Source organism: Bufo bufo, chromosome 9 (assembly GCF_905171765.1).
Source record: "Bufo bufo chromosome 9, aBufBuf1.1, whole genome shotgun sequence".
Taxonomy (NCBI): Eukaryota; Metazoa; Chordata; class Amphibia; order Anura; family Bufonidae; genus Bufo; species Bufo bufo.
In genome coordinates, this window is record NC_053397.1 from 61,893,663 (window position 1) to 61,918,299 (window position 24,637).

A 24,637-nucleotide genomic window follows, 5' to 3' on the forward strand; every position below is an offset into this window, starting at 1 on the left:
TCCCATTGGGCGCAGTCTCCAATACTCAGGGGACCTGACAAATAGCTGTCCTGATAACTGCCTGACGGATCAAATAGCAGAACTAAAGGAGGCAAAAGATGTTTATCTGTAGGAAATGACGTACAATATAATATCCTCTCTGCAGTTTAGAGAACTTTTTAGGGTTATATTGCAAAATGAAAATGTCGGTAGTAAATATAAGTAATCACGGCTGTCTTCACTCCTATAGCTTCTCAGGCACTTATAAGGACAGCTCAGGGGTCCTTCCAGTCAGTACCGGCTAGCAAGATGGTGGCGGAGAGGTTACTGCTGTGTGTGGTCGCCGCTCTGCAGGCGGTAAGTGACCCTGCTGTGCCGGTCCTCGGGTTTCATCCTCCTCCTCCGTGCAGCCTAGTGGCGTGTAGTGTGACTGTGTGCGCCCGGGAGCGGCCGGGGTGACGCCGGGCCCGCTCCGGATAGCGGTGACGTGGCCTTGCGCTGCTTCCTCTTGGCTCCGGGTTGTATCCTGCTCAGGTGGCGGCAGAGGCAGGTTATCAGCCCGGGGGTCTACAGGCCTCAGCCCCCTCCATACATTCCATGATAGAGCCTTCACCCCTGTGCTTCTGCCACCAGATACCCCCGCTGATGTTCATGGGGGGGGGGGGGGTCATGTGCTCCTGTGATGGTCCCTGGTGCCAGCTTGTTCCTCTTGTAGAAGCAGCAGGGCTGTGCGGGCGGAAGGAGCAGCTACAAATCACCTTTGTTAACCCTGTTTGTAAAGTTTTAAATTTTCCATGTCACTATGTATATATTAAAAATAATAATCTAGAAACATAGAATGTGTCGGCAGATAAGAACCATTTGGCCCATCTAGTCTGCCCAATATACTGAATACTATGGATAGCCCGTGGCCCTATCTTATATGAAGGATGGCCTTATGCCTATCCCATGCATGCTTAAACCCCTTCACTTCTGCAGGAAGGCTATTCCATGCATCCACTACTCTCTCAGTAAAATAATACTTCCTGATGTTACTTTTAAACCTTTGCCCCTCTAATTTAAAACTGTGTCCTCTTGTAGCAGTTTTTCTTCTTTTAAATATTCTCTCCTCTTTTACCTTGTTGATTCCCTTTATGTATTTAAAAGTTTCTATCATATCCCCTCTCTCTCGTCTTTCTTCCAAGCTATACATATTAAGGTCCTTTAACCTTTCCTGGTAAGTTTTATCCTGCAATCCATGTACTAGTTTAGTAGCTCTTCTCTGAACTCTCTCTAGAGTATCTATATCCTTCTGGAGATGTGGCCTCCAGTACTGCGCACAATACTCCAAGTGAGGTCTCACCAGTGTTCTGTACAGCGGCATAAGCACTTCACTCTTTCTACTGCTTATACCTCTCCCTATACATCCAAGCATTCTGCTGGCATTTCGTGCTGCCCTATTACATTGTCTTCCCACCTTTAAGTCTTCTGAAATAATTACTCCTAAATCCCTTTCCTCAGATACTGAGGTCAGGACTGTCAAATATTCTATATTCTGCCCTTGGGTTTTTACGCCCCAGGTGCATTATCTTGCACTTTTCCACATTAAATTTCATTTGCCAGAGTTCTGACCATTCTTCTAGTTTTCCTAATCCTGCAGTTTTTACATTGGCCACTGAGCCTAATAATAAAGGCCACTTATTTCTTTACTGCAGTTACCTGCTTATTACAGACAGGACCAGAGGTCGCAATAACGTCTGTACAAGCGATTTTTTTTTTTTTTTTTTTATTTTTTTTTTTTTTTTTTTTCTTTCTCCCGGGAAAAAGTTTAAGGCTTACCAATACGCACACCTTCATCGGCGCAGTGAGCGGCTGTGTACGGCGCGGGCAGCGCAGCGATTCTGCCTGTGCCTGAAATAACCAATAGCAAAGCTCAGTACAGCAAGGAGCTTTGTTATTGGTTGGGTATTGGTGCATCAGAGCGATACAGGCCTGGTCAGGTAGGGGGAGCCAGAGGGAGGAGGGGGTGGCTGTAGTAAGGAGAGCGGGGTGCGCTGCCAAAGGACCCTGGGAAACAGGGCCGCTGGAGCGCTAAGGAGCCCGGCCTGTCAGTCTTAGGCCTCATGCACACGACCTTTTTTTTTTTTTTTTTTTGCAGTCCGCAAAAACGGGTTCAGTTTTTCCGTGACTGTTTTTTCGTCCGTGGGTCTTCCTTGATTTTTGGAGGATCCACGGACATGAGAAAAAAGTCGTTTTGGTGTCCGCCTGGCCATGCGGAGCCAAACGGATCCGTCCTGACTTACAATGCAAGTCAATGTGGACGGATCCGTTTGACGTTGACACAATATGGTGCAATTGCAAACGGATCCGTCCCCCATTGACTTTCAATGTAAAGTCAGGAGTTAATATACCATAGGATCGATGGTATATTTTAACTTGAAGCATCCCCATCACCATGGGAACGCCTCTGTTAGAATATACCATCGGATTTGAGTTACATCGTGAAACTCAGATCCGACAGTATATTCTAACACAGAGGCGTTCCCATAGTGATGGGGACGCTTCAAGTTAGAATATACTACGAACTGTGTACATGACTGCTGCCTGGCAGCACCCGATCTTTTACAGGGGGCTGTGATCCACGCAATTAACCCCTCAGGTGTGGCACCTGAAGGGGTTTATTGTGCGTATAATAGCCCCCTATAAGAGATCAGGGGCTGCCAGGCAGCAGGGGGCAGACCTCCCTCCCTCTATTGTAATATCATTGGTGGCCAGTGTGCGGCCATTGACTTGAATGGGTCCGTGAACCGTTGTCCGTCAAAAAAATAGGACAGGTCATATTTTTTTGACGGACAGGATACACGGATCACGGAGGCGGATGACAAACGGTGCATTTTCCGAGTTTTCAATGGGTCCGCGGAAAATCTCGGAAGACGGAACAACAGCCACGGGTGCACACAACGGTCGTGTGCATGAGGCCTTAGAGTAAGTGATTTCCTCCCCTCCCCTCCCCAATCATGGTTCTGTCCAGTCTCCCAGTTCTCTGCTCCTCCTGTCACCCCACTAGTGACCCTGCTCCCCTCTTCCTCCTGTCACCTCACTAGTGACCCTGCTCCCCTCTTCCTCCTGTCACCCCACTAGTGACCCTGCTCCCCCCCTCCTCCTCCTCCTGTCACCCCACTAGTGACCCTGCTCCCCCCCTCCTCCTCCTGTCACCCCACTAGTGACCCTGCTCCCCTCTTCCTCCTGTCACCCCACTAGTGACCCTGCTCCCCCCTCCTCCTCCTGTCACCCCACTAGTGACCCTGCTCCCCCCTCCTCCTCCTGTCACCCCACTAGTGACCCTGCTCCCCCCCCCCTCCTGTCACCCCACTAGTGACCCTGCTTCCCCCCCCCCCTCCTGTCACCCCACTAGTGACCCTGCTTCCCCCCCTCCTCCTCGTGTCACCCCACTAGTGACCCTGCTCTCCCCCCCCCTCCTCCTCCTGTCACCCCACTAGTGACCCTGCTTCCCCCCTCCTCCTCCTGTCACCCCACTAGTGACCCTGCTTCCCCTCCTCCTCCTGTCACCCCACTAGTGACCCTGCTTCCCCTCCTCCTCCTGTCACCCCACTAGTGACCCTGCTTCCCCTCCTCCTCCTGTCACCCCACTAGTGACCCTGCTTCCCCTCCTCCTCCTGTCACCCCACTAGTGACCCTGCTTCCCCTCCTCCTCCTGTCACCCCACTAGTGACCCTGCTTCCCCTCCTCCTGTCACCCCACTAGTGACCCTGCTCCCCCTCCTCCTCCTCCTGTCACCCCACTAGTGACCCTGCTCCCCCCCCCTCCTCCTGTCACCCCACTAGTGACCCTGCTCCCCCCCCCCTCCTCCTGTCACCCCACTAGTGACCCTGCTCCCCCCCCTCCTCCTCCTGTCACCCCACTAGTGACCCTGCTCCCCCCCCTCCTCCTCCTGTCACCCCACTAGTGACCCTGCCCCCCCCCCCCCCCCCCCTGACTATGATGGGATCTTGTCTTTTTACCAGACAAAAAAGTGCTGCGTACAAAGCTTTTTTTTGTCTGGTCTTTTCACAGAGGCTCCAGTCCACACACAGTCTCCAATGCTGATGTGAGTAACTTTCACACTCCTCCTCGGGTAAGATTACCCCTCAAAATTGGTCAGAGGAGTATTATTACTCTTCTGGAAAAAACGTATTGGGACCTCTGGACTACAATGACTGATATCACCTATGTGGATAGATAACATAGGACATTCACAATAAGTGACGTCACGGTGCCCCCTCCTGACCTCTGCATCGGGCACGTCTACAAAATTCTCCAATAGAAGTCAGTGAGGTCGCTGTGTCTGTGGACCATGGGGCTGCCATAAAGCATATCTGTAAATGCTGTTAGCAACTCGGGTGCGATGGCCGCCCCATCACCCTGTTCTGGAAATGGAATAAAAAAATTACAATCGGAAAATAAAAACAGGCAGTGACCATTCTAGGTGACACGTAGCCTGTTACTTATAAGGGGGTTGCCCAGCTGGCCAGGATTTTATAAAAAAAGTCACCAGAACGTGGGCCACATACCCTTTGGACCCCCCCTCCCTGAAGTGAATAGAACGGCCGGTCAGGCATGCGTGTGGCCGCGCCATTCTTCTACCGCTAGCCGAGCGCTGTGAGTGGCATAAGGATGATTGATCTTTGTGTCGTATCGTTTACCCAGGACCAGTTGGAGTCCATTTCAAGAGATGATTTGGGGCCCGTGCACAGTGCAAATCCATAATATGGCCCCTTCAGGCTCCTGGTAATTTCACACCAGTTGGTTAGGACCCGCGCTCTGCGTGATGGGCACGTTTCCTGAAACAAACACGGCTCCACTGACCCAAACTCTCAACATCATAAGGACTTGAGATGCTGGGAGTTCCTGCCCGACCTCGGCGAGTACCACGCCGTACAGCCACGGTCAGGAGCTCCGGCGTCAGAAGTCATTATGATGCTGCTCAGTTCAGAGGAGCAATGTTTGTCCGAGAAATGCAGCCATCGTGTGGAGGGTGGACCCCAGACTGAGCATTCGGGTGGGTTTCTTATCAATTCATAAGGGGGGGGGGATGTTCCATCGAATGCGTATTATGCAAGTTAAGTAATATGCACCTGTCTGGATTCTGTGCACATGGCTTTGCAGTGGCTCTAAATTTTTATTTTTTTTTATATTTTTTTTCCTCACTGCAAAAGTCTGAAATGATTTATGTTGCCCTTTATTCACATGGTTGTAATCTTCCTGCCTGCCTACTGTTAGGGTTATTAATGCTTCATGCAGATGGCGATATTTAGTAGGGATCGACCGATTATCGGTTTTACCGATATTATCGGCCGATATTGAGGATTTTGACCGTTATCGCCATCTATTTTGCCGATATACCGATAACGTATGGGGAACACAGAACGCGCTGCTCTCAGCGCTCTCTGTGTTCCCTCCGCAGCACAGGGGAGAAGGAAGCCGTGTCTCCTCCCCCTGTGCTGCTGCCAATTAGAGGAGAGAGGACAAGAGAAGGGGAGGGGCTATGGCCACTGCTCCACCAATAAAGATAAGTCTCTCATTCATTCATATACAGGAGGCGGGAGCTGGCTGCAGAATCACATAGCCGGCTCCCGACCTCGATGAGCGGTAGCTGCGATCTGCGGTAGTTAACCCCTTAGGTGCTGCGGATCGCAGCCACCGCTCATAGAGGTCGGGAGCCGGCTATGTGATTCTGCAGCCAACTCCCGCCTCCTGTATATGAATGAGAGAGTTATCTTCGTTGGTGGCGCAGTGCGCCCCCCCCCCCCCCCCCAAGCCCCCCAGTATTAATTATTGGTGGCACAGTGCGCCCCCCATCCCAATCCCAATAGTAAAAACATTGGTGGCGCAGTGCCCCCCCCCCCCCCCAAGCCCCCCAGTATTAATCATTGGTGGCACAGTGCGCCCCCCATCCCAATCCCAATAGTAAAAACATTGGTGGCGCAGTGCGCCCCCCCCCAAGCCCCCCAGTATTAATCATTGGTGGCGCAGTGCGCCCCCCACCCCCACCCCCATCCCAATCCCGGCCAATAGTAAAAACATTGGTGGCGCAGTGCACCCCCCCCCCCCAGTATTAATCATTGGTGGCAGTGGCCACAGGATCCCCTCTCCCTTCCTCCTCCGATTGGAGCAGTGTAAGCCTGGGGCTACGATCGGTTACCATGGCAGCCAGAACGCTATTGAAGCCCTGGCTGCCATGTTCAGCTCCATGCTGCTGTGTGCACAAAGCACAGAGCAGCAGGGACAGTGTGAGATCCTATTCACCCTGATAGATCTCTATCAGGGTGAATAGGACAAGGGTTCTAGTCCCTAAGGGGGCTAAAAGTTAGTAAAAAAAAAACAACAAAAAAACGCAAAAATATTAAGTACAAATGAAAAAGATTTCCAAAAAAATAAATAAAATACACGTTAACAATAAACATTAATTTTCAGCAGATTTGTGTAGGAAAATTCCCAGAATATCGGTATAAATTATTGGCTATCGGCCTGAAAGTTCACAAATTATCAATATCGGTCGATCCCTAATGTTTAGGAACGGGAAACGTCTTTAGTTGTCTGTCATCTTCCAGACAGTGTGTAGTGAACCTTCCATTGTAAAGTGTTTGTTTTATTTCTCTTTAATATTCTTGTGCCTCTCCTCCTTTTCCAGATATCCGCCTACGGAGCTGAGCTGTCCTCGGAGGCGTGCAGAGATCTTGGCTTGTCAAGTAACTTATTGTGCAGCTCGTGTGATCTTCTCGGACCCTTTGGGCTGAATGAGATTGAGCCCCTGTGTAGACAGTGCTGCCAGCAGGAGGCACGCCTGGAATTAAGAAAAGTAGGTTTTCTATCTCCTCCATTGTGGTACCAGCAGAGAGGATGAGACGAATCTCACGTACACTGCTTTTTTTCTGTGCGGATGTTGACCTGCTTTGCGGATTTTGAAATCCTCCGCAGCATATCAATTCTTTGTGCAATTTATTTTTATTTAATTTTTTGTTTTTGTGTGCGCAGATTTCTACTTTTTCAATGCAAGGGTGAAAATCTGCATCAAATCCTCACCAAGAACAAGTAACACAGGCAGTATTTGGTGTGGAAGCACACAGAAATCCACAGAAAAACTGCGCAGAACTCGCACCCGTCTGCAGGTAGACTTAGAGAGGTTTTCCGGTAATGTGTTTTGTTTTTTTTTTTTTTGTTTTTTTTTAAGCAAGTGCCCCCTGAAATAGAAGATTTCTTCTTACCTGCTCCAATCTTACTTGCTGCCTCCACTTTCTCAATCTTCTGGGTTCCCATTTACATCTGGCAGTGCGTGGCCATGGTCACATGCACTGCTGTAGCCAATGACTGGCTTCAGCGGTGACATGCTGCTTGTGGCCACATCGCCACTGGAGCAATGTGGTCACAAGCGCCACAAGGAAGTCCGCAGCTGGCGAGCATCCTTTCTTCACTGCGCCGCGTACTAAATGGCTGAACTCGGATGGGGGGGCAGGCAGGATGACGTGAACACTGCCTGGCCTGTCAATTCTAGTCTAGCAGGGGCGTGGCCAGAGGTCGGAGAACTTGAGCCAAGAGGGGCAGGGCAACCCCCTCCCCCGGCCTCTAGAGGCTAATTTGCATATAATAATTTATTTTTGTCTTCTGTTCAGCTGACAGTAGCACATCGCTGATGTCGGCCAGTTGGTGCCCCCCGGTTTCTGCTCTTTACACATGGGTCCTGCTGTATCTTCGGTGACTATTTTGTGTTGTGAAGCTAAATTAAAAAGGCCACTACCTCCAGATGTTTTAGGGAAAACCCACAAACCAGATGTGTGTACGGCCACGTGTTCAGGTTTTTTTCGTGCCGTTTTTGAACCAAAACCAGGAGTGATTCAAACAGAAGTCCTATTCTGAAAATACCTGAATATGTGGCTGCACCCTAAGGCTAACCTGGACACGGAACGGCTTCGAAACAGAAATCCACACACATGTTTGTGTGGATTTTATTTTGCCCTGATCTAACCCTTTGCTAAAATCCGCACAAACAATTGACATGCTGCGGATGTCGGATCCCTTGACTTGCTGGTCCTATATATTGCTGTGTGTTTCATTGTGTATTGCCACCATAATAATAATTTTTTTTTTTTTATATTTTAAAGCTAAATCCAGAAACGTATCCTATTTGAATAAGATGTATAAGTTTTTAGTTCTTCCCTGTCATTTTATATAAACTATCTAGCTTTGGCATAAATAAATAAACTTTGAGACCACACTTGGTAAGGGTAGGTTCACACCTTCCGCTAAGGGTAATTCGGGCTTGGGCAACAGACCACGAAAGTTTCCGTATTTGACATGGTGAAAAATCTGCCAGCACGCTGCCACATCCCCATTGATGATAATGGGATCTGACGGAGATCCAGTTTTCCTGCCAAAAGCCTGCATCTATGCCGGAAAGCTGTCAGATCCCATTCTAGTTTTACAGTCCATAAAAAATTTTGTTTTTTTTATGTGAATGGTTCTGCATACGGGCTGCAAAACAGACATACAGGTGAAACTCAAAAATGAGAATATCGTGCAAAAGTCCATTTTAAAAGGAATTGCATTAATGCAGCTTAAAATTTTAATTTTGTGAAAAGGCTCAGTATTCTAGGCTCAAAGTGTCACACTCTAGTCGGCTAATTAGTCCGTATCCCCTGAGCAAAGGGACCTCATAATGGTGACTTTGTGGTTTCATAAGCTGTAAGCCATAATCATCCAAATTATACCAAATAAAGCTTGTAATAGCTCGCTTTGCATGTAATGAGTCTCATATGTTAGTTTCACCCTCTTTAAGTTGCATTACTGAAATAAATGAACTTTGCACAATATTCTAACTTTTCGAGTTTTCACCTGTACATGGAAATAAAAAACAGTTTGTGTGCATGAGCCCTTCGTGGAGATGTGAATGTAGTCCTTAGTCTCCTCCCTTTTTTTAGCTAGAGCGGACAGCCACAGAGAGGGGCTCTGGTAGACTCCGCTCTGTGTACTAAAATCTGCCACCGCACACTGTAATGCAATTGAATGAGGTTGTTCATATTCACACCTGTATGGTTTTAGAGCATGCAGCAGATTTTTAAATGCACCAAATATCCCCCTTAGGCCAGACACATGAGCGAGTTCAATGTGAGGAACGAGGAACTTGCATCGTGTTGGTAAGGCTACTTTCACACTAGCGTTCGGGGCTCCGCTTGTGAGTTCCGTTTGAAGGCTCTCACAAGCGGCCCCGAACGGATCCGTAGAGCCCCAATGCATTCTGAGTGGACGCGGATCCGCTCAGAATGCCTCAGTCTGGCAGCGTTCAGCCTCCGTTCCGCCTCAGCAGGCGGACACCCGAACGCAGCTTGCAGCGTTCGGGTGTCCGCCTGGCCGTGCGGAGCCAAACGGATCCGTCCTGACTTACAATGCAAGTCAATGGGGACGGATTTGTTTGACGTTGACACAATATGGTGCAATTTCAAACGGATCCGTCCACCATTGACTTTCAATGTAAAGTCTAGACGGATCCGTCTCAACTACTTTCACACTTAGAATTTTTTCTGAAATATAATGCAGACGGATCCGTTCTGAACGGATCCCAACATTTGCATTATAGGAGCGGATCCGTCTGTGCAGACACCAGACGGACCCGCTCTGAACGCAAGTGTGAAAGTAGCCTTAAGGCTGGGTTCACACTTGAGCGTTTTACAGCGCGTTTGAACGCGCTGAAAAACGCCCTACGCTCAAAAAAGTTCTTGAGCTTCTTTGGGGCGTTTTGTTGCGCGTTTGCAGCCATGGGACACTGCTGTAAGTCACACAAACGCGCGTAATACGCGCGTTGACTATAGACAAAAACGCACGTTAAACGCGCATATCAAATACGCTCAGGTCTGAACCCAGCCTAAAGGTCCAGTTCTGAACTCCGCTCTTCTGAGGGATCAGGGCATTATACTGATTTATAATGCTATGTGACCCTTAAGTGTCCTGAAATCTACTGAATCACACTGACACAGCATTATGTCAGTGTAAGGGCTCATGCACACGACCGTATGTATTTTGCGGTCCGCAAAAAAATACAGATGACATCATGTGCATTCCGTATTTTGGGGAACGGAACAGCTGGCCCTTAATAGGACAGTACTATCATTGTCTGTAATGCGGACAATAATAGGACATGTTCTATTTTTTTGCGGAACAGAAATACGGAAATGGAATGCACACAGTAACTTCTGTTTTTTTTTTTTTTTTTTTTCTTCGTACCCATTCAAATGAATGGTTCCGCAAACAAAATGGGACAGACACGGAAAGAAAATACAGTTGTGTGCATGAGCCCCAATTCAGTAGATTTCAGGACTCTACTGCCCCTTGCAGACGAGCGTGTCCGAATGCGTTGAGAATGCGTTCAGTGAAAAATGCAAAGTCATTCAGTTTTGCCTGCGATCGCGTTCATTTGTTCAATTTTTATCGCCCGGGTGCAATGTGATTTAATGCATTTTGCTCGCACGTGCTAAAAAACTGAAGGTATACAAACAACATCTCTTAGCAACCATCCATGAAAAACACATCGCATCCGCACTTGCTTGCGGATGTGATTTTCACGCAGCCCCATTGACTTCTATGGGGCCAGCGTTGCGTAAAAAAACCCGTAGACTATAGAGCATGCTGCGATTTTTTTCATGCAACGCACAAGTGATGCGTGAAAACCAACGCACATGTACACAGCCCCATTGAAATGAATGGGTCCGGATTCTGTGCGGGCGCAATGCGTTCGCACCACGCATTGCACCCGCGTGGAATACTCTCTCATCTGCCAGGGGCCTAAGGGTCACATAGCATTATAAATGCCCTGATCCCTCAGAGGAGTGGAGTTCAGAACGGGACCTCTCTGACACGCTTCAAGTTCCTCACATTGTGTCCGGCCTTATGGTCAGTAATGCGTGGATACTGCTGTGCGTATGCAGACAAATCTGTGGACGGCATTTGTTTTCCACTTGTAAACCCAGCTTTTAGGGCTTTTTTTATTTTATTTAATTTTTTATATATGGCAACCTTTTACAAAGTATTTTGGTAGCATTTCTGCAGTGCAAATACACGACATGGAAAACCAGGATTCCCATTTAACCCCTTAAGGACTCAGCCCTATTTCACCTTAAGGACTTGGCCATTTTTTGCAAATCTGACCAGTATCACTTTAAGGCCGCATGCACACGACAGTATTTTTTCACGGTCCGCAAAACTGTGTTCCGTGATCTGTTTCCGTGTGTCTTCCTTGATTTTTGGAGTATTACCAGACATGAAAAGTGAAAAAAAAAATATTGAAGTCAAGTTTGCTTTGAAAATGATAGGAAAAAAACTGACGCGGATGACAATTTTGTGTGCCTCCGTGTTTTTTCACGGACCTATTGACTTGAATGGGTCCGCGAACCGTTGTCTGTAAAAAAATAAAAATAAATAAATAATAAGACAGGTCCTATTTTTTTGGACGGACTGGAAACACGGATCACGAACACGGATGACAAACGGTGCATTTTCTGAGTTTTCAACGGACCCATTGAAAGTCAATGGGTCCGCAGAAAATCACGGAAAATGGAACAACGGACACGGAACCCAACAACGGTCGTGTGAATGAGGCCTAAGTGCTGATAACTTTAAAACGCTTTGACTTATCCAGGCCATTCTGAGATTGTTTTTTCGTCACATATTGTACTTCATGACACTGGTAAAATGAAGTAAAAAAAAAATTATTTATAAAAAAATACCACATTCACCAAAAATTTGTAAAAAAAATTGCAAATTTCCAAGTTTCAATTTCTCTACTTCTATAATACATAGTAATACCTCAAATAGTTATTACTTTACATTTCCCATATGTCTACTTCATGTTTGGATCATTTTGGGAATTATATTTTATTTTTTGGGGATGTTACAAGGCTTAAAAGTTTAGAAGCAAATCTTGAAATTTTTCAAAAACCCAATTTTTAGGGACCAGTTCAGGTCTGAAGTCACTTTGCGAGGCTTACATAATAGAAACCACCCAAAAATGACCCCATAAACTACACCCTCAAGGTATTCAAAACGGATTTTACAAACGTTGATAACTCTTTAGGTGTTCCACAAGAATTAATGGAAAATAGAGATACAATTTCAAAATTTCACATTTTTGGCAGATTTTCCATTTTAATAATTTTTTTCCAGTTACAAAGCAAGGGTTAACAGCCAAACCAAACTCAATATTTATGGCCCTGATTCTGTAGTTTACAGAAACACCCCATATGTGGTCGTAAACCGCTGTACGGGCACACGGCAGGGCGCAGAAGGAAAGGAATGCCATACGGTCTTTGGAAGGCAGATTTTGCTGGACTGGTTTTTTGACACCATGTCCCATTTGAAGCCCCCCCTGATGCACCCCTAGAGTTGAAACTCCTAAAAAGGGGGCCCATTTTAGTTATTACGGGATAGGGTGGCAGTATTGTTGGTACTAGTTTAGGGTACATATGATTTTTGGTTGCTCTATATTACACTTTTTGTGAGACAATTGAAATTCTAAAACTGAGAGCAATTTAGGCTTTCTTCTGCCAGATGAGTCTGGAGTGAGTTTCTCTCCAAAATGGATTGTCCAGGATTAAAACAAAAAAAGTTTGTTTTTCCCTTTTTTCTAGTTTTTTCCATAGGCCACCTGTACACGTTGCAGAATGTGTTTTTCCTCTGCTGCATGTCAATCATATTTGCGATTTCAGCCTTTTCCAATGAAGGGTGAGATCTCCTGCAAAATGTTAACAAAGCCGCTCCAAAACTGCTGTTGGAAATTGCGGATGTGGTGCAGAAATTTGGGCGGATCTTGTGTGTTGTGTGCGGGTGGCCTTATGGGGTTGTAGCGCGGCTCTATTCGCTTGAGGAAGGGATTTGATGCGTCTGACTCATAGCCGCTGTGTGCTTGTTGCTGCTTCAGGTTGGCTACGCTAGGAATAGCGCATGGTTATGGGCTCATGCACACTGCCTTGGTTCTGGTCCACGTCTGATCTGCACTTTTTGCGCATCGGATGCGGACCCGTTCATCTTGGTGGGGCCCCAAAAGGTGCGCATCCATAAGTCTGTTCCGCGACCCCACAAACATAGAACATGTACTATTCTCTTCCATTTTGCAGAAAAGGATAGGACATTTGTGGAAGAGTAAAAAACCAGAACAGCATGATCTCCGCCAGTATCTCCGCCAGTATCCGTGTTTTGCGGACCATAAAAACTGGCTACGGCTGTGTGCATGAGCCCTAAGGGAGTGTTCACATGGTCACGTCTGACTGAAAAATAGGCCAATTTTTTTTTAATTTATTTATTTTTTATTTTTTTAAATTTTTTTTTTTATTTTTTTTTTACGCTCTCCTTTAAAAAGTTTAACCTAACCGGACAGTCAGTGACATACTCGCTAACGTCCCCTTAACACTAGAATATTGTTGGCCAAAGCCAACATTTTCAACAGGGCTTACAATCTCCCCTAGCAGGTAATGTCTGGGGATAGAAGGATGGGGTACATTGAAGTCAATGGGTCCGCAAGAAATGCAGACGTCACAAGGACGGAATCCGTATTTTGTGAACCGTGAAATACCTAGTACAGGCACAGAAGTTCCTATCGCAGCAGAGCTGACGATTAGACTCCGGTCCCTTAGCTATAATGGGTTTGCAGGTCAGCCTCCCTGAGTGTGAGCTTATAACCTCAGCTATAGCTAGGAGAACAGCAGAGTGAAGTATCGTCATCCTGTCCTCACAGCCGTAGGTAGTTGCCCCCCCCGCACCTTCTTTCACTACATTGACTGTATTTTAGATTCTACCATTGCTGTCCTGTAAGAATTGCAGTCTTCAGATTGTCCTCTTGTTTGCGGCCACACAGAAAACCTCCCTCCTCTTTTTTTTTTTTTTTTTTTTTTTTTTTTTTTTGAGGGAAGGGGTTATATTGCCATGACCACGGCAGCAAAGGATATGTCCTTTTATTTGTCAGCGCAATAAATCGCAGCTGCATGAATGGCAGCGTGGCCGTCCACTGAAAACAAAGGGAGACAGTCTCTCCGCAGCCGCCTGGCTTTTTTTGTGATGGAATCCGGCCAAATTCGGATGACAAAAAAATCTTTGTATGAACGGCCCCTAATACAGGGGCAGATGATGTCTTGTCCAGCCACTAGAGTCACAAGCCGATAGATGGCTTCTATGTAGAACTTACTTGGTCCTAAGTTTCTCTTTAATGAAAAAGTAAAGGGGTTTTCCATGAATGATTGAAAATGTCCGCCAGCAAGGTGTCCTGGATTGTGAGCAGGACTGGTGGCCACCAGCAAGGTGTCCTGGATTGTGAGCAGGACTGGTGGCCACCAGCAAGGTGTCCTGGATTGTGAGCAGGACTGGTGGCCACCAGCAAGGTGTCCTGGATTGTGAGCAGGACTGGTGGCCACCAGCATGGTGTCCTGGATTGTGAGCAGGACTGGTGGCCACCAGCATGGTGTCCTGGATTGTGAGCAGGACTGGTGGCCACCAGCATGGTGTCCTGGATTGTGAGCAGGACTGGTGGCCACCAGCATGGTGTCCTGGATTGTGAGCAGGACTGGTGGCCACCAGCAAGGTGTCCTGGATTGTGAGCAGGACTGGTGGCCACCACTTGCAGAGCTGTCTATGGGGAAGATGGGGCAAAGCCTCGCTACACCCTGTGCTCTGGTACTTTGATATCCTGCACATTGGTGAGCGTTTCTGTCAGGCTGCTCAGCCATGGTGGCATATTATAGACGGGATCACATCATTACCATCTATTGTAGAGTAGACTGTGCAGTGAGGCCTCGCCTGCCTAGGGATCGGTGGGGTCTCATCACTAAGACCACCACCAATCAAAATCTTTTGCTATGACCTATCAAAACTCTGATACTTTAAGAAAATGCAATCTTTTTCTCCCTTTCCAAGGAGGGTTAAAAAAAACTTCGGAGACCACATTTTCTGCTTCACAAGCATTATGCCACTGGGGTGTAAAACAAAGAACGATTGAGCTAGAGGCGAATGTAACTGTGCGTGAAATTGTGGTGGCTCGGGCAATCGTCCGCATTTTAGAACGAAATTTAGCAGGGCTGTAAACGCGCAGCCGTATCGTGTGAGTGTTAATGTTGTATCTGGTCATACCAATGTAATTCCCGTATCCAGATGCTTGCGCTGTATAATGATGGCCATTTGCCCAGATATTTTCTTCTATTATATTTTATAGTCCATACCCTTGGTGGATTGTTTGTTAGAACTGTAAAGCAGACAGCGGTGCCGGTCTCCAACATGCACAAATGGGGGACCACGTGGTACGTTCTGTCTGCTCCCCACAATGAGTCCAGTAACCAGCTTTAGGCCATTCCAAATCCAGACAGTCTCCCTTATTGCAGATGCTACTTAGGGACTGATGTTAGATTGCCATTGCTTGCACCAGTCAACGGAGTAAATTGCACCAAATTTATCATAAGGTGCATGCCTCTTAAAGGGTTTGGTCCATCTGGAATACGCTAGCATATGCCATAAGTGTCAGATAGGTGCTGGCACCACCTTTGGGTCCTGTTCCTATCTAGAGAACTTGGCCCCTGAAGTAAAGGTGAGCAGCTGAGCATGCATGGTCTGCTTTCTATTCATCACTATGGAATTTCTGAAGAGCACACTTTTCAGAACTCCTATAGCGGTGAACGGAGAGTGACTGCATCTACTCTTTACTTTGGGGGGTCCTCTTCTGGAGATAGGAGCAGGTCTCAGATGTGGGACCTGAACCTCTGACATTGATGGTATATCCTGGAGATATGCAATCGGTGTCCTAGATGGACCAACTTCTTGAGCAAAGCATAAATGTGAAAAATGTAACCGTTTTGGTTCTCTATACGAAAACTGGCATCAACTGATTAATAAATGAGGTCCGTTGTTTAGAAAGGGGCCTGGAACGGGGAGAAGAGTCTTGGGGTGGCTGCCTGTTGGCTTCTTCCCACCCAACTTGTCTTTCCCTGTACACAAATGGGGAGATACTTGTCAATGAGGCTGGTGTAGAGCAGTCCAGGGGACTATTCTCTCTGTTCCTGGCTTGTAGCACAGGAAGAATATAATGAATTACTATCACTGTGACTGGATAATAGAGAATTTAATTAGATGATACTCTAGGGGTAGGATGCCTAAATTTGTTTCATCTTTAACTGTCCTTGCATCATAAAAGCAAATCTGCCCCAGTCGTAAGATGGTTTAGATTTTGGCTATGATTTAGTTTAAAGGGAACCTGTCACCGGGATTTTGTGTATAGAGCTGAGGACATGGGTTGCTAGATGGCCGCTAGCACATCCGCAGTATCCAGTCCCCATAGCTCTGTGTGCTTTTATTGTGTAAAAAACCCAATTTGATACATATGCAAATGAACCTGAGATGAGTCCTGTTCCTTGGATGAGTCAGGGACAGGACTCATCTCGGGTTCATTTGCATATGTATCAAATTATTTTTATTTTTTACACAATAAAAGCACACAGAGCTATGGGGACTGGGTATTGCGGATGTGCTAGTGGCCATCTAGAAACCCATGTCCTCAGCTCTATACACAAAATCCCGGTGACAGGTTCCCTTTAAGGCAGAAAATGATCGTATTTGTTGGGCTGCAACAGAAGTGTCGTGAGACAAAGGTTCGCCTGCCCTCTCGGCCTTTCACTGGCCATGGCTGTGACCTTCCTCCACCACCAGTGATTGGCTGAGGACTTTTGAGGCTGTTTCTGTATGTAGAGACGGAAGCTGGAAGTAGAGAGCACTGGGCACCTGTTCAGCCTTGGAATGGCAGCTCTGGGGGATTGGCAGAGGGGGTGCATCTTTTATGTTTAAGCCCCATTGACCAGCTGCCAAGTGTTTTGTTTTGTTTGGGATGCCCCTTTAAAGGGGTTATCAAATATATTATATTGATGTATCCTCAGGATAGGTCATCAATATCCAATCAGCTGGGGTTTGGACAGCTGTCAGAAGAGTTCCAGCGCCGCAGCCTCTTCCTAGGCCATGTGAAGTCACCGTACATTGGTCACATGGCCTAGTTGCAGCCCGGCCCCATAGAACTGAATGGGGCTGAGCTGCAAAACCAAGCACTGCCGCTGTACAATGTATGGCGCTGTGCTTGGAGAGCGCGATCGGTGGGGTGCCAGGAGTCGGACTCCCCCCTGGTCTGATAATGATGACCTATCCTGAGGATAAGTCCTCATTATCATTTTCTGGATAAACCCTTTAAATGGGTTTTCCAGGCTCCTAATATTGATGAGGTATCCTCAGGACAGGTCATTAACATCTGACCATTGAGAGTTCTGACACCCGGGACCCTCACCAATCAGCTGTTCCTGCAGCCTCAGGCGATGGAACTAGCACTTTGAATGGAATAGGAAACACAGCTCCGTTCAAAGTGTAGTGGCCGTACTGGGTTACTGCAGCCCACTGACGTGAATGGTAGTGGCGCTGCAGTAACCAGACATGGCCACTACACTTTGAACGGAGCTGTGCTTCCTGTTCCATTCAAACTACCAGTTCCAGAAACTGCAGGGAACAGCTGATCGGTGGGGGATGCAGGCTGTCAGACGCTGACAGATTGGCTGAGGATAGGTCATCAATATCGGGAGCCTGGAAAACCCTTCGAACACTTGAGTTCATAACTGACAACATCTTCTGACTCTGCACTAATCTGTAAATGTTTCATATGTGATGAAAAGTACACCGGTCCAGACGCTGCTGCCTGACTCCTCACTATAGTCAGACAATCGGGAGCATGTTTCCAGAATGTTTTGCAATGCCCTAAATTCTTCAGCCCCCACTTTTTCTTTTTATGGAAATGTCATCCACTCACAAAGCAAAATTGCACTCTGCCAAGAACTCTCAGAAATCTTTATATAGCAGGGCTGCCATTTTAAATGAGTTTGTTTGAATTGTCTCCAGCTTTATATTGCAGAGCGCAGCTGGTGGCTTCATGAATATCCTCCTTTCTTGTCAGGACACAAGCGCACTTGATTATGTCCACCGATCTGATCCTATGTTCAGAATGTGGGATTCCTCTGGATCTCGCTGCACCAGCCGTGCCTTGAATTACATTTAAACAAAGACTGCTTGTTGTAGACTGACCCTCGTACCCTGGTGTAACGCATCCGCTTAACGCTGGGTCACACAAGGTTTTCATGTTCTTCCATCTGGTTTTTTTTGTTTGTGTGTTTTTTTTTTTTTTTCGTTTTTTTTCTCTTCTTTTCTCTTCCATCCTATTTGTCCAGTTATTTCTTCTTGATGGTTTTAGCAGTGAACGGAATGGCCCAGTCCGGAGTCGAGGTGCAGACCTCTACAGCACAACAGCTTGAGGGACATCTTATCTGTGCAGTATTAAAATGCTGGATGGAAAAGTCTCCTTCACTCAGATACCAAGCAAATATCTGTGTCTGGAGATAATCCTTTAAGCTCCAGGTTACATCTGTGCTATATGTGAGGCCATGAAATGACAACCTCCTATAAATCTTGATGACCTAATGCTCTGTAGGTAGTAAGATAGATGGATCTCCAGATATACATAGATTTAGTTTCATGATCCATTGCAAATTGGGCAAGGTCGTTTCAATTCCATGTGCCCCCCTTCTTGAGACCAGAATGGAGTTAGTGGTGAGAAGACCTTCAGTATGATGGATGACACTTGTCAAAATTACCTAAAACAGAAAGTGAAGGTTGCCCGTAGCAAACAGTCCATTTAAGGGGTTTATCGAATATTAATAGCCTGCCTTCAGGATAGGTCATCAGTATCTGATCCGACTCTTGGGACCCCCCACACACTTATCAGCTCCTTATAGTAGCCCAAGCATCGTATAGGGACTGTACTTGGTATTGTAGTTGTGTCCAATTCACTTGAATGGGACTTCACTACACAATCTCATCTGCATCAGTTTCATCACTGATCTGAGCAACAGCTGGTCGCAGTGGGGTGCTGGGAGTTGGACCCCTACCGATCAGATGTTGATGACTGGAGCCCTAATGGTTTTCCTGAGGCACTCTTCCATTTTTCATTTGGATTAGTTGAAGTTGTCCAGGAAGAATTTTTTTGTGTATATATATTTATAAATTTTTTTAATATTTTTTTTTTTAAATCTAAAAGAAGCATTACTCGCCTTCATCATTACTGCTGCTCTCCACTTCCTGTCCCAGATCGACCCGCCAGAAATACCATTAAAAGCCTTTTCAGCCATTTGCTGATTTTCAGCAGGGACTCTCCTCACTCAGTAACTGCCTGAGAGGCATTACTGGTATCTTTGTATGTCTGTCTGTTCTGGGAAGGAAGTGTAGAGCAGTGTTGGAACAGCAGTAGTGGGGATCACTGTAGGTGAGTAATGAGGCTTTATATTTATTTTTTTGGGCCAAAATGTATTTTTTTTAAATTCTCTTCACAAAATCTTGTTACCGTTCAGCCCCTCATTCCATCCTGAATATACAGGCTGCCGTATACCATACTAGATGCAGAAGCCAAGATGACCTCTCCATTAGTATTACAGTTGTAGATGTAGACTGGAGAGTTGCTGTTAAAGGGCATCTGTCGTCAGATTTTTTTGAAACTGGCTGAACTGGAACATGTGCGCTTGGCAGCTGAAGGCATTTGTGTTGGTCCCATGTTCGTACGTGCCCACATGGCTGAGAATATTATTTTAACATATGCAAATGAGCCTCTAGGAGCAACGGGGGCGTTGCCATTACACCTAGATGCTCTGCTTCCTCTGCCACTGCCAAGCCCTCTGCACTTTGATAGGACCAGGCAGTGATAACATTTACACTGTCTGGCCCTTTTAATCAGAGTGCGGCAGTTGCAGAGAGAGCAGAGCCTCTAGGTGTAACTGCAACGCCCCCGTTGCTCCTAGAGGCTAATTTGCATATATTAAAACATCATTTTTCTCAGCAATGCGGGCACATATGAACATGGGACCAACGTGGATGCCTTCAGCTGCCAAGCGCACATGTAACCGGCCAGCCATTGTCATGGGTACAATAAAAGTTGTGATGTTACTGAAGCTTCACTTTTATTGCACTTTTTATTAGCAGCACTGATGCACAGAAGAAATGCTTATATAGATACCCGGACAATCGTGAATTGGTCTAAAGGATGTATTAAAAAAATTTAATAAAAAATTAACTAAGTCCTTATGTGTGTCTGCAGATGTACCCAGGGGCCATTCTTGAGGTCTGTGGATGAAAACTGGGGAGGTTCCCTCAAGTCCAGGGTAAGTCTATAAAACTATTTCCGCACTTGCGGTGGCCAGGCTTCTAGCGCTTTCTAATATCTGGTAGTAAATATTTGCCTGATAAGGTACATTAGAATTTAGTATCCTCGGCAGCTGAAGCGAAACCTAATATTTTACAGATATGCCAATGCATAGCGTGTCCGTAACTCACATTTTGCCTGGCAGGAGAAAAGCATTTACGAAGGCTGCAGAATTACCCAGCCTTCCTAAATTTTACGAGTGAGCTTACCGCTGTCACGTCTGCCTCGCCCGCCCGCCCCCTCTCATCCGATTATCCATTACCCCAGCCTTCATTTGCAGAATTGGAGAGATCTATTATTTGTTGATTTCCATATTGTAAATCTTGAGGATGTGCAATCTATTGCAGGGAGGACTTGGCAGCGCGCACCCTCTTCTGACTACTGCATCTGCCGCCTCCTAGCTGTATTCTTTTCCCTGCGTTTCCCATGCCTCAGCTGTTCCTGTGTCTTTCACATGATCATGCTAAAGTCGCGCAGTTAAATCATTCACGTTCGGAGCCGTTCCACAATGAGAATCCGAAAGCCCTGAGTAAAATCTCTGCTGCACGTGTGGATCCTAAAACAAAGGCGCTCTGCTTTGTATGGAGAGCGAGCTGCCAGGTGGTGCATGCTGGGTAATGGGGGAAATTATCATTGATTGCTGGTTTTCAGACTGTCATCTGGTTTTACAAAATGAGCAGAAGGTTTTTTTTGCCTTTTTGAAATTGTAACGGAGAGGAGCTGAGCTCCGTGAGATATAGGTTTGTATGATTTGGAGCAGGATTTTTGTGGAAAAAGCAGATTAAATCCTGACAGGACTCCTAAAAGAGACAGTGGGAGTCCTAATTACCCCGTTTATACGCGGCGGACGTGTGTAAAGAGAAAGCTGTCAATCGCTGTGTGTGGGCAGGGTCATCAAGACTCGCTGTCCCTCCTAGGAATTGGGATTAAAGGGGTTCTCCAGGCATCAATATCAGATCTATAGGGGTCCGACACCCCGCTCCCCTGCCGATCAGCTGTATGAGGATACGGCGCGTGCAGTGTGCACGCAACATCTCCTGTCTGTCTTCCCGTTTGCTTCTGCTTTGCCATAGACGGCAGCGATGAGCAGGAAGAGACTGCGCACGCCGTCTCCTCATACAGCTGATCGGCAGGGGAGCCGGGTATCTGACCCCTGCCGATCTGATATTGATGACCTAGCACATTTGACACACAAAACTGCATTCTGCATCTTGCTATGTATTGTAACACATGTAAAATAAAATCCCAATAACCTAAACAATTAGCCAAAAATACACGTTTTATTAAAAAAATAAATGCTTCCAAAGGTGTCCATGAAACTTGCTGCAGTGATTTCCAGGCTTTTTCCCGTACTGTTTCCTAACACGTGGTATATTTTGTGTTTCCAGCTTTTGTCAGGAGTGACAAGCCCAAGCTTTTCAGGGGCCTGCAGATCAAGGTATGAATTTGTCTAAAACTGTAGACTAGACTGTCGAAGCTTTACTTTTTGGGTTTAAAGGGGATGTCTAGTGTCAAAAATAATCATCTATCCTCTTAGGCATTTGAGTTAATAGAGGCGGGTCCTCTATTCAGGATCCTCATCTCTTGGGCATAGTGGATTGTGGTTTCCAAAAGCGTCCCTTGCTCCGTCTTTCTGGGAACCATGATCCAAGTGTGTACAGAGCCTTACATAAGGTCTCCTGTGGTAGACATTCCTACTGCTCCACCCAGAAGTGTGTAAAACGCCCTGTTCTTCTCCTGTTTCAGTATGTGCGTGGCTCTGACCCTGTACTGAAGCTTCTGGATGACAACGGGAACATCTCTGAAGAACTGAGCATCACCAAATGGAACACGGACAGCGTTGAAGAATTCCTGAGCGAGAAACTGCACCGTTTATAACTTGTTATACATATCACAAACCCGCTCCCTATCGAATCAGACCCCCTCTTTAGCTTTATGCTGGGTGTCCTCTGTACATCAGCCCTGCTTTACTACTTTTATACTGTAAGAAATCTGAGACTGAACCCCAGTGACTGTTCTCATGAACATCCAGGCAGACCAGGCTGTGTAGATTACAGTAGTTGTGTAATGGACGCAATGTAGTAAGATATAGATGCGGTTTGGGCCCTGGTCATTCCTTGTATTTGTGTGGTTCGCCACAAAAATAGTATTAAAGGGGATGTCCAGAATTTTGTCATTCATAGCCTATGTTCAGCATAGACCAGAGCGGTGGGGGTCCTGTGTTCTGCACCACTGCTGATCATTTATTAAGGCCTTACGCACATGGCCATTGTTCGGCCATTCTGTGCACTGGCACCATTCCTGCAGCTGCCGCGACTGATCCAGACCAGTCCATGATCCGTCTGACCGCAAAAAAAAGTTCTATTCCAATATTTGTTTTTTTTGGTGCAGAAACCCCACGGAAGCACTCCGTTGTGCTTCCGTGCGGTTCCATGCCTCCGTTCCTCAGCTCCGCATTGTGGACCCATTCAAGTGAATGGGTCCGCATCCGTTATGTGGTGAGCACACGGCCGGTACCTGCATATTGCGGACCCGCTGTTTGTGGTCTGCAATATGGGCAACAGTCATGTGCATGAGGCGTAACTTGTAGCACTGGTGCTGGAACTACACAGTTCCATCCACTGTGTTGTGGATGGAGTTGGTAACTGCAGCACTGCCCCCATTGAAGAGAATGGGAGCAGTGCTGCAGTAACCAACTCTATCCACTACACAATGGACATGGCTGTGTAGTTGTAGAGTTACTGCTGAACAGCTGATTCGGAGGGTGTGCAGGTGTGGTCTATGTTGAGGGGAGGCCATCAAAATCCTGGACAACCCCTTTAAGAACATCTGCAGTAAAAAAAAAAAAAAAAAAAAAACTCAGTACCTGTAAGGACAGATTACACTAGTTTCTAGGAGCGTATGGTAGGATCACTGGGACATGACTTGATCGTGAATTTATTTTTAATTCCGTTATCTGAGCTTAGAAATGCAGTAACTTGACGCCTTTATTCTGAAGCTTGTAGTCCCACTCCTGCTCTAGATGTCCATGAGAACACAGTACTGGTAATGTATCCTTCCAAACCACAGCTTTCCTAGACCCAGAATTTAAGATTTTTCCAAAACTGAATGGTCTGAGATTAGAAAACGTGGCCTCCCCTTATAGAAACGATGGCACTCTTGTCCGCTTGTTGTTGCAACATCTCTCCATTCACTTGAATGGGGCTGAGCTGGAACGCCCAGGGACAAGAGCGGAGATGTCTTCAAATCTCCACGACCCAGCATTGTAGCTGAAGAAGGGCCGACCGTGCAGATCCATCTTTGGTAAAGAACGCAGATCTCCTAATGGCTTCGCAACCACAAAAATGACTTTATTGGGCCAGTATGAGGAGGCATGGCCAGATCCATCCACGAGACTGTAACAATGGACTTTCAGTAATAAAACGTGCAATGTCCCGGGGCATTACTAGGGTAGTGTGGTATTCATTAAATAGGGGTGAAGTCACATTAAGCCACATTTGATTGTTGTTAAAAGGAAAATGCAAATTTGTAATCTTCATAATTAGCACAAGTTGAAGCCTTTGACGGATGTCACCACGTCCTTTAGTGCCCTTTACTTCTTTTTTCTTTTTTTTCGTATGCATTTTATATCTCTGCCTTTTTTGTAGCTTTTATTTACAGCATCTCGCAGAAGCCGGATGCTGAAAGGACACATTGTTTAGTGATGATAAAAGGGCTCCGTTCACTGCATTGGATGTGACACATTAGGGTCATGCACTTTTGTGAAGACTACACAGAAAACCCTGATAAGGCTTGTGGACGTCTGATGTGCCGTGCATTGTGCCCTCGTGTTGAGCTCTGCTGCTTTAAATAGGAGTCAGAAGAATTGACTTGTTAACGATGGAAGTCTTTAAATAAAAAAAGATCTGAAAAGAGGACTTCAAGTGTTTTTTTTTTATAGGGGGCTGTAGATCAGAGGTGCATAGGCAGGCTCCACAATGTCATTCTGTATGGGCCCCCCCCAGCATCTGACAGCAGAAATGTCTGTGCGGCTGCTCACATGTAGTTTCTGTACTAATGGTGCACTGCAGGAAGGAGGCCGTCTACATGTGCTAATTACAATGGAAAGAACCACGTGCATGACCTCCTTCTTTCTGGTGGGCTAATTCGGAGAGACGTTACAGTCCTGAAAGTAGAACCTGCACCCATCAGACATGTATGGCCCATACCTTTTGATAGGTCATGGGTTACAGATGGTAATACCCCTATAAAAGGGTTATGTCATAATGAAAATCAGACCTCCTATAGCACATGACAACCTCTTTCTAAGGGCTCATTCAGACGGCCGTATGCTGTCCGCAAAAATGCGGATCCGTTTTTTTGCGGACAGTTCAGCATGTC

The 24,637-nt window shown here is 46.4% G+C and overlaps 1 protein-coding gene across 1 annotated transcript; it reads left to right on the forward strand.

Moving 5' to 3' along the window:
• The first annotated feature begins 207 nt into the window (after positions 1 to 207).
• Positions 208 to 22,650, forward strand: SELENOF (selenoprotein F). Its single transcript, XM_040407261.1, has 5 exons — positions 208 to 336; positions 6,650 to 6,817; positions 20,153 to 20,216; positions 21,646 to 21,695; positions 22,004 to 22,650. The coding sequence occupies exons 1-5, from the start codon at positions 289 to 291 to the stop codon at positions 22,133 to 22,135; spliced, it is 462 nt and encodes a 153-aa protein (XP_040263195.1). The 5' UTR covers positions 208 to 288; the 3' UTR covers positions 22,136 to 22,650.
• The last annotated feature ends 1,987 nt before the right edge of the window (positions 22,651 to 24,637 follow it).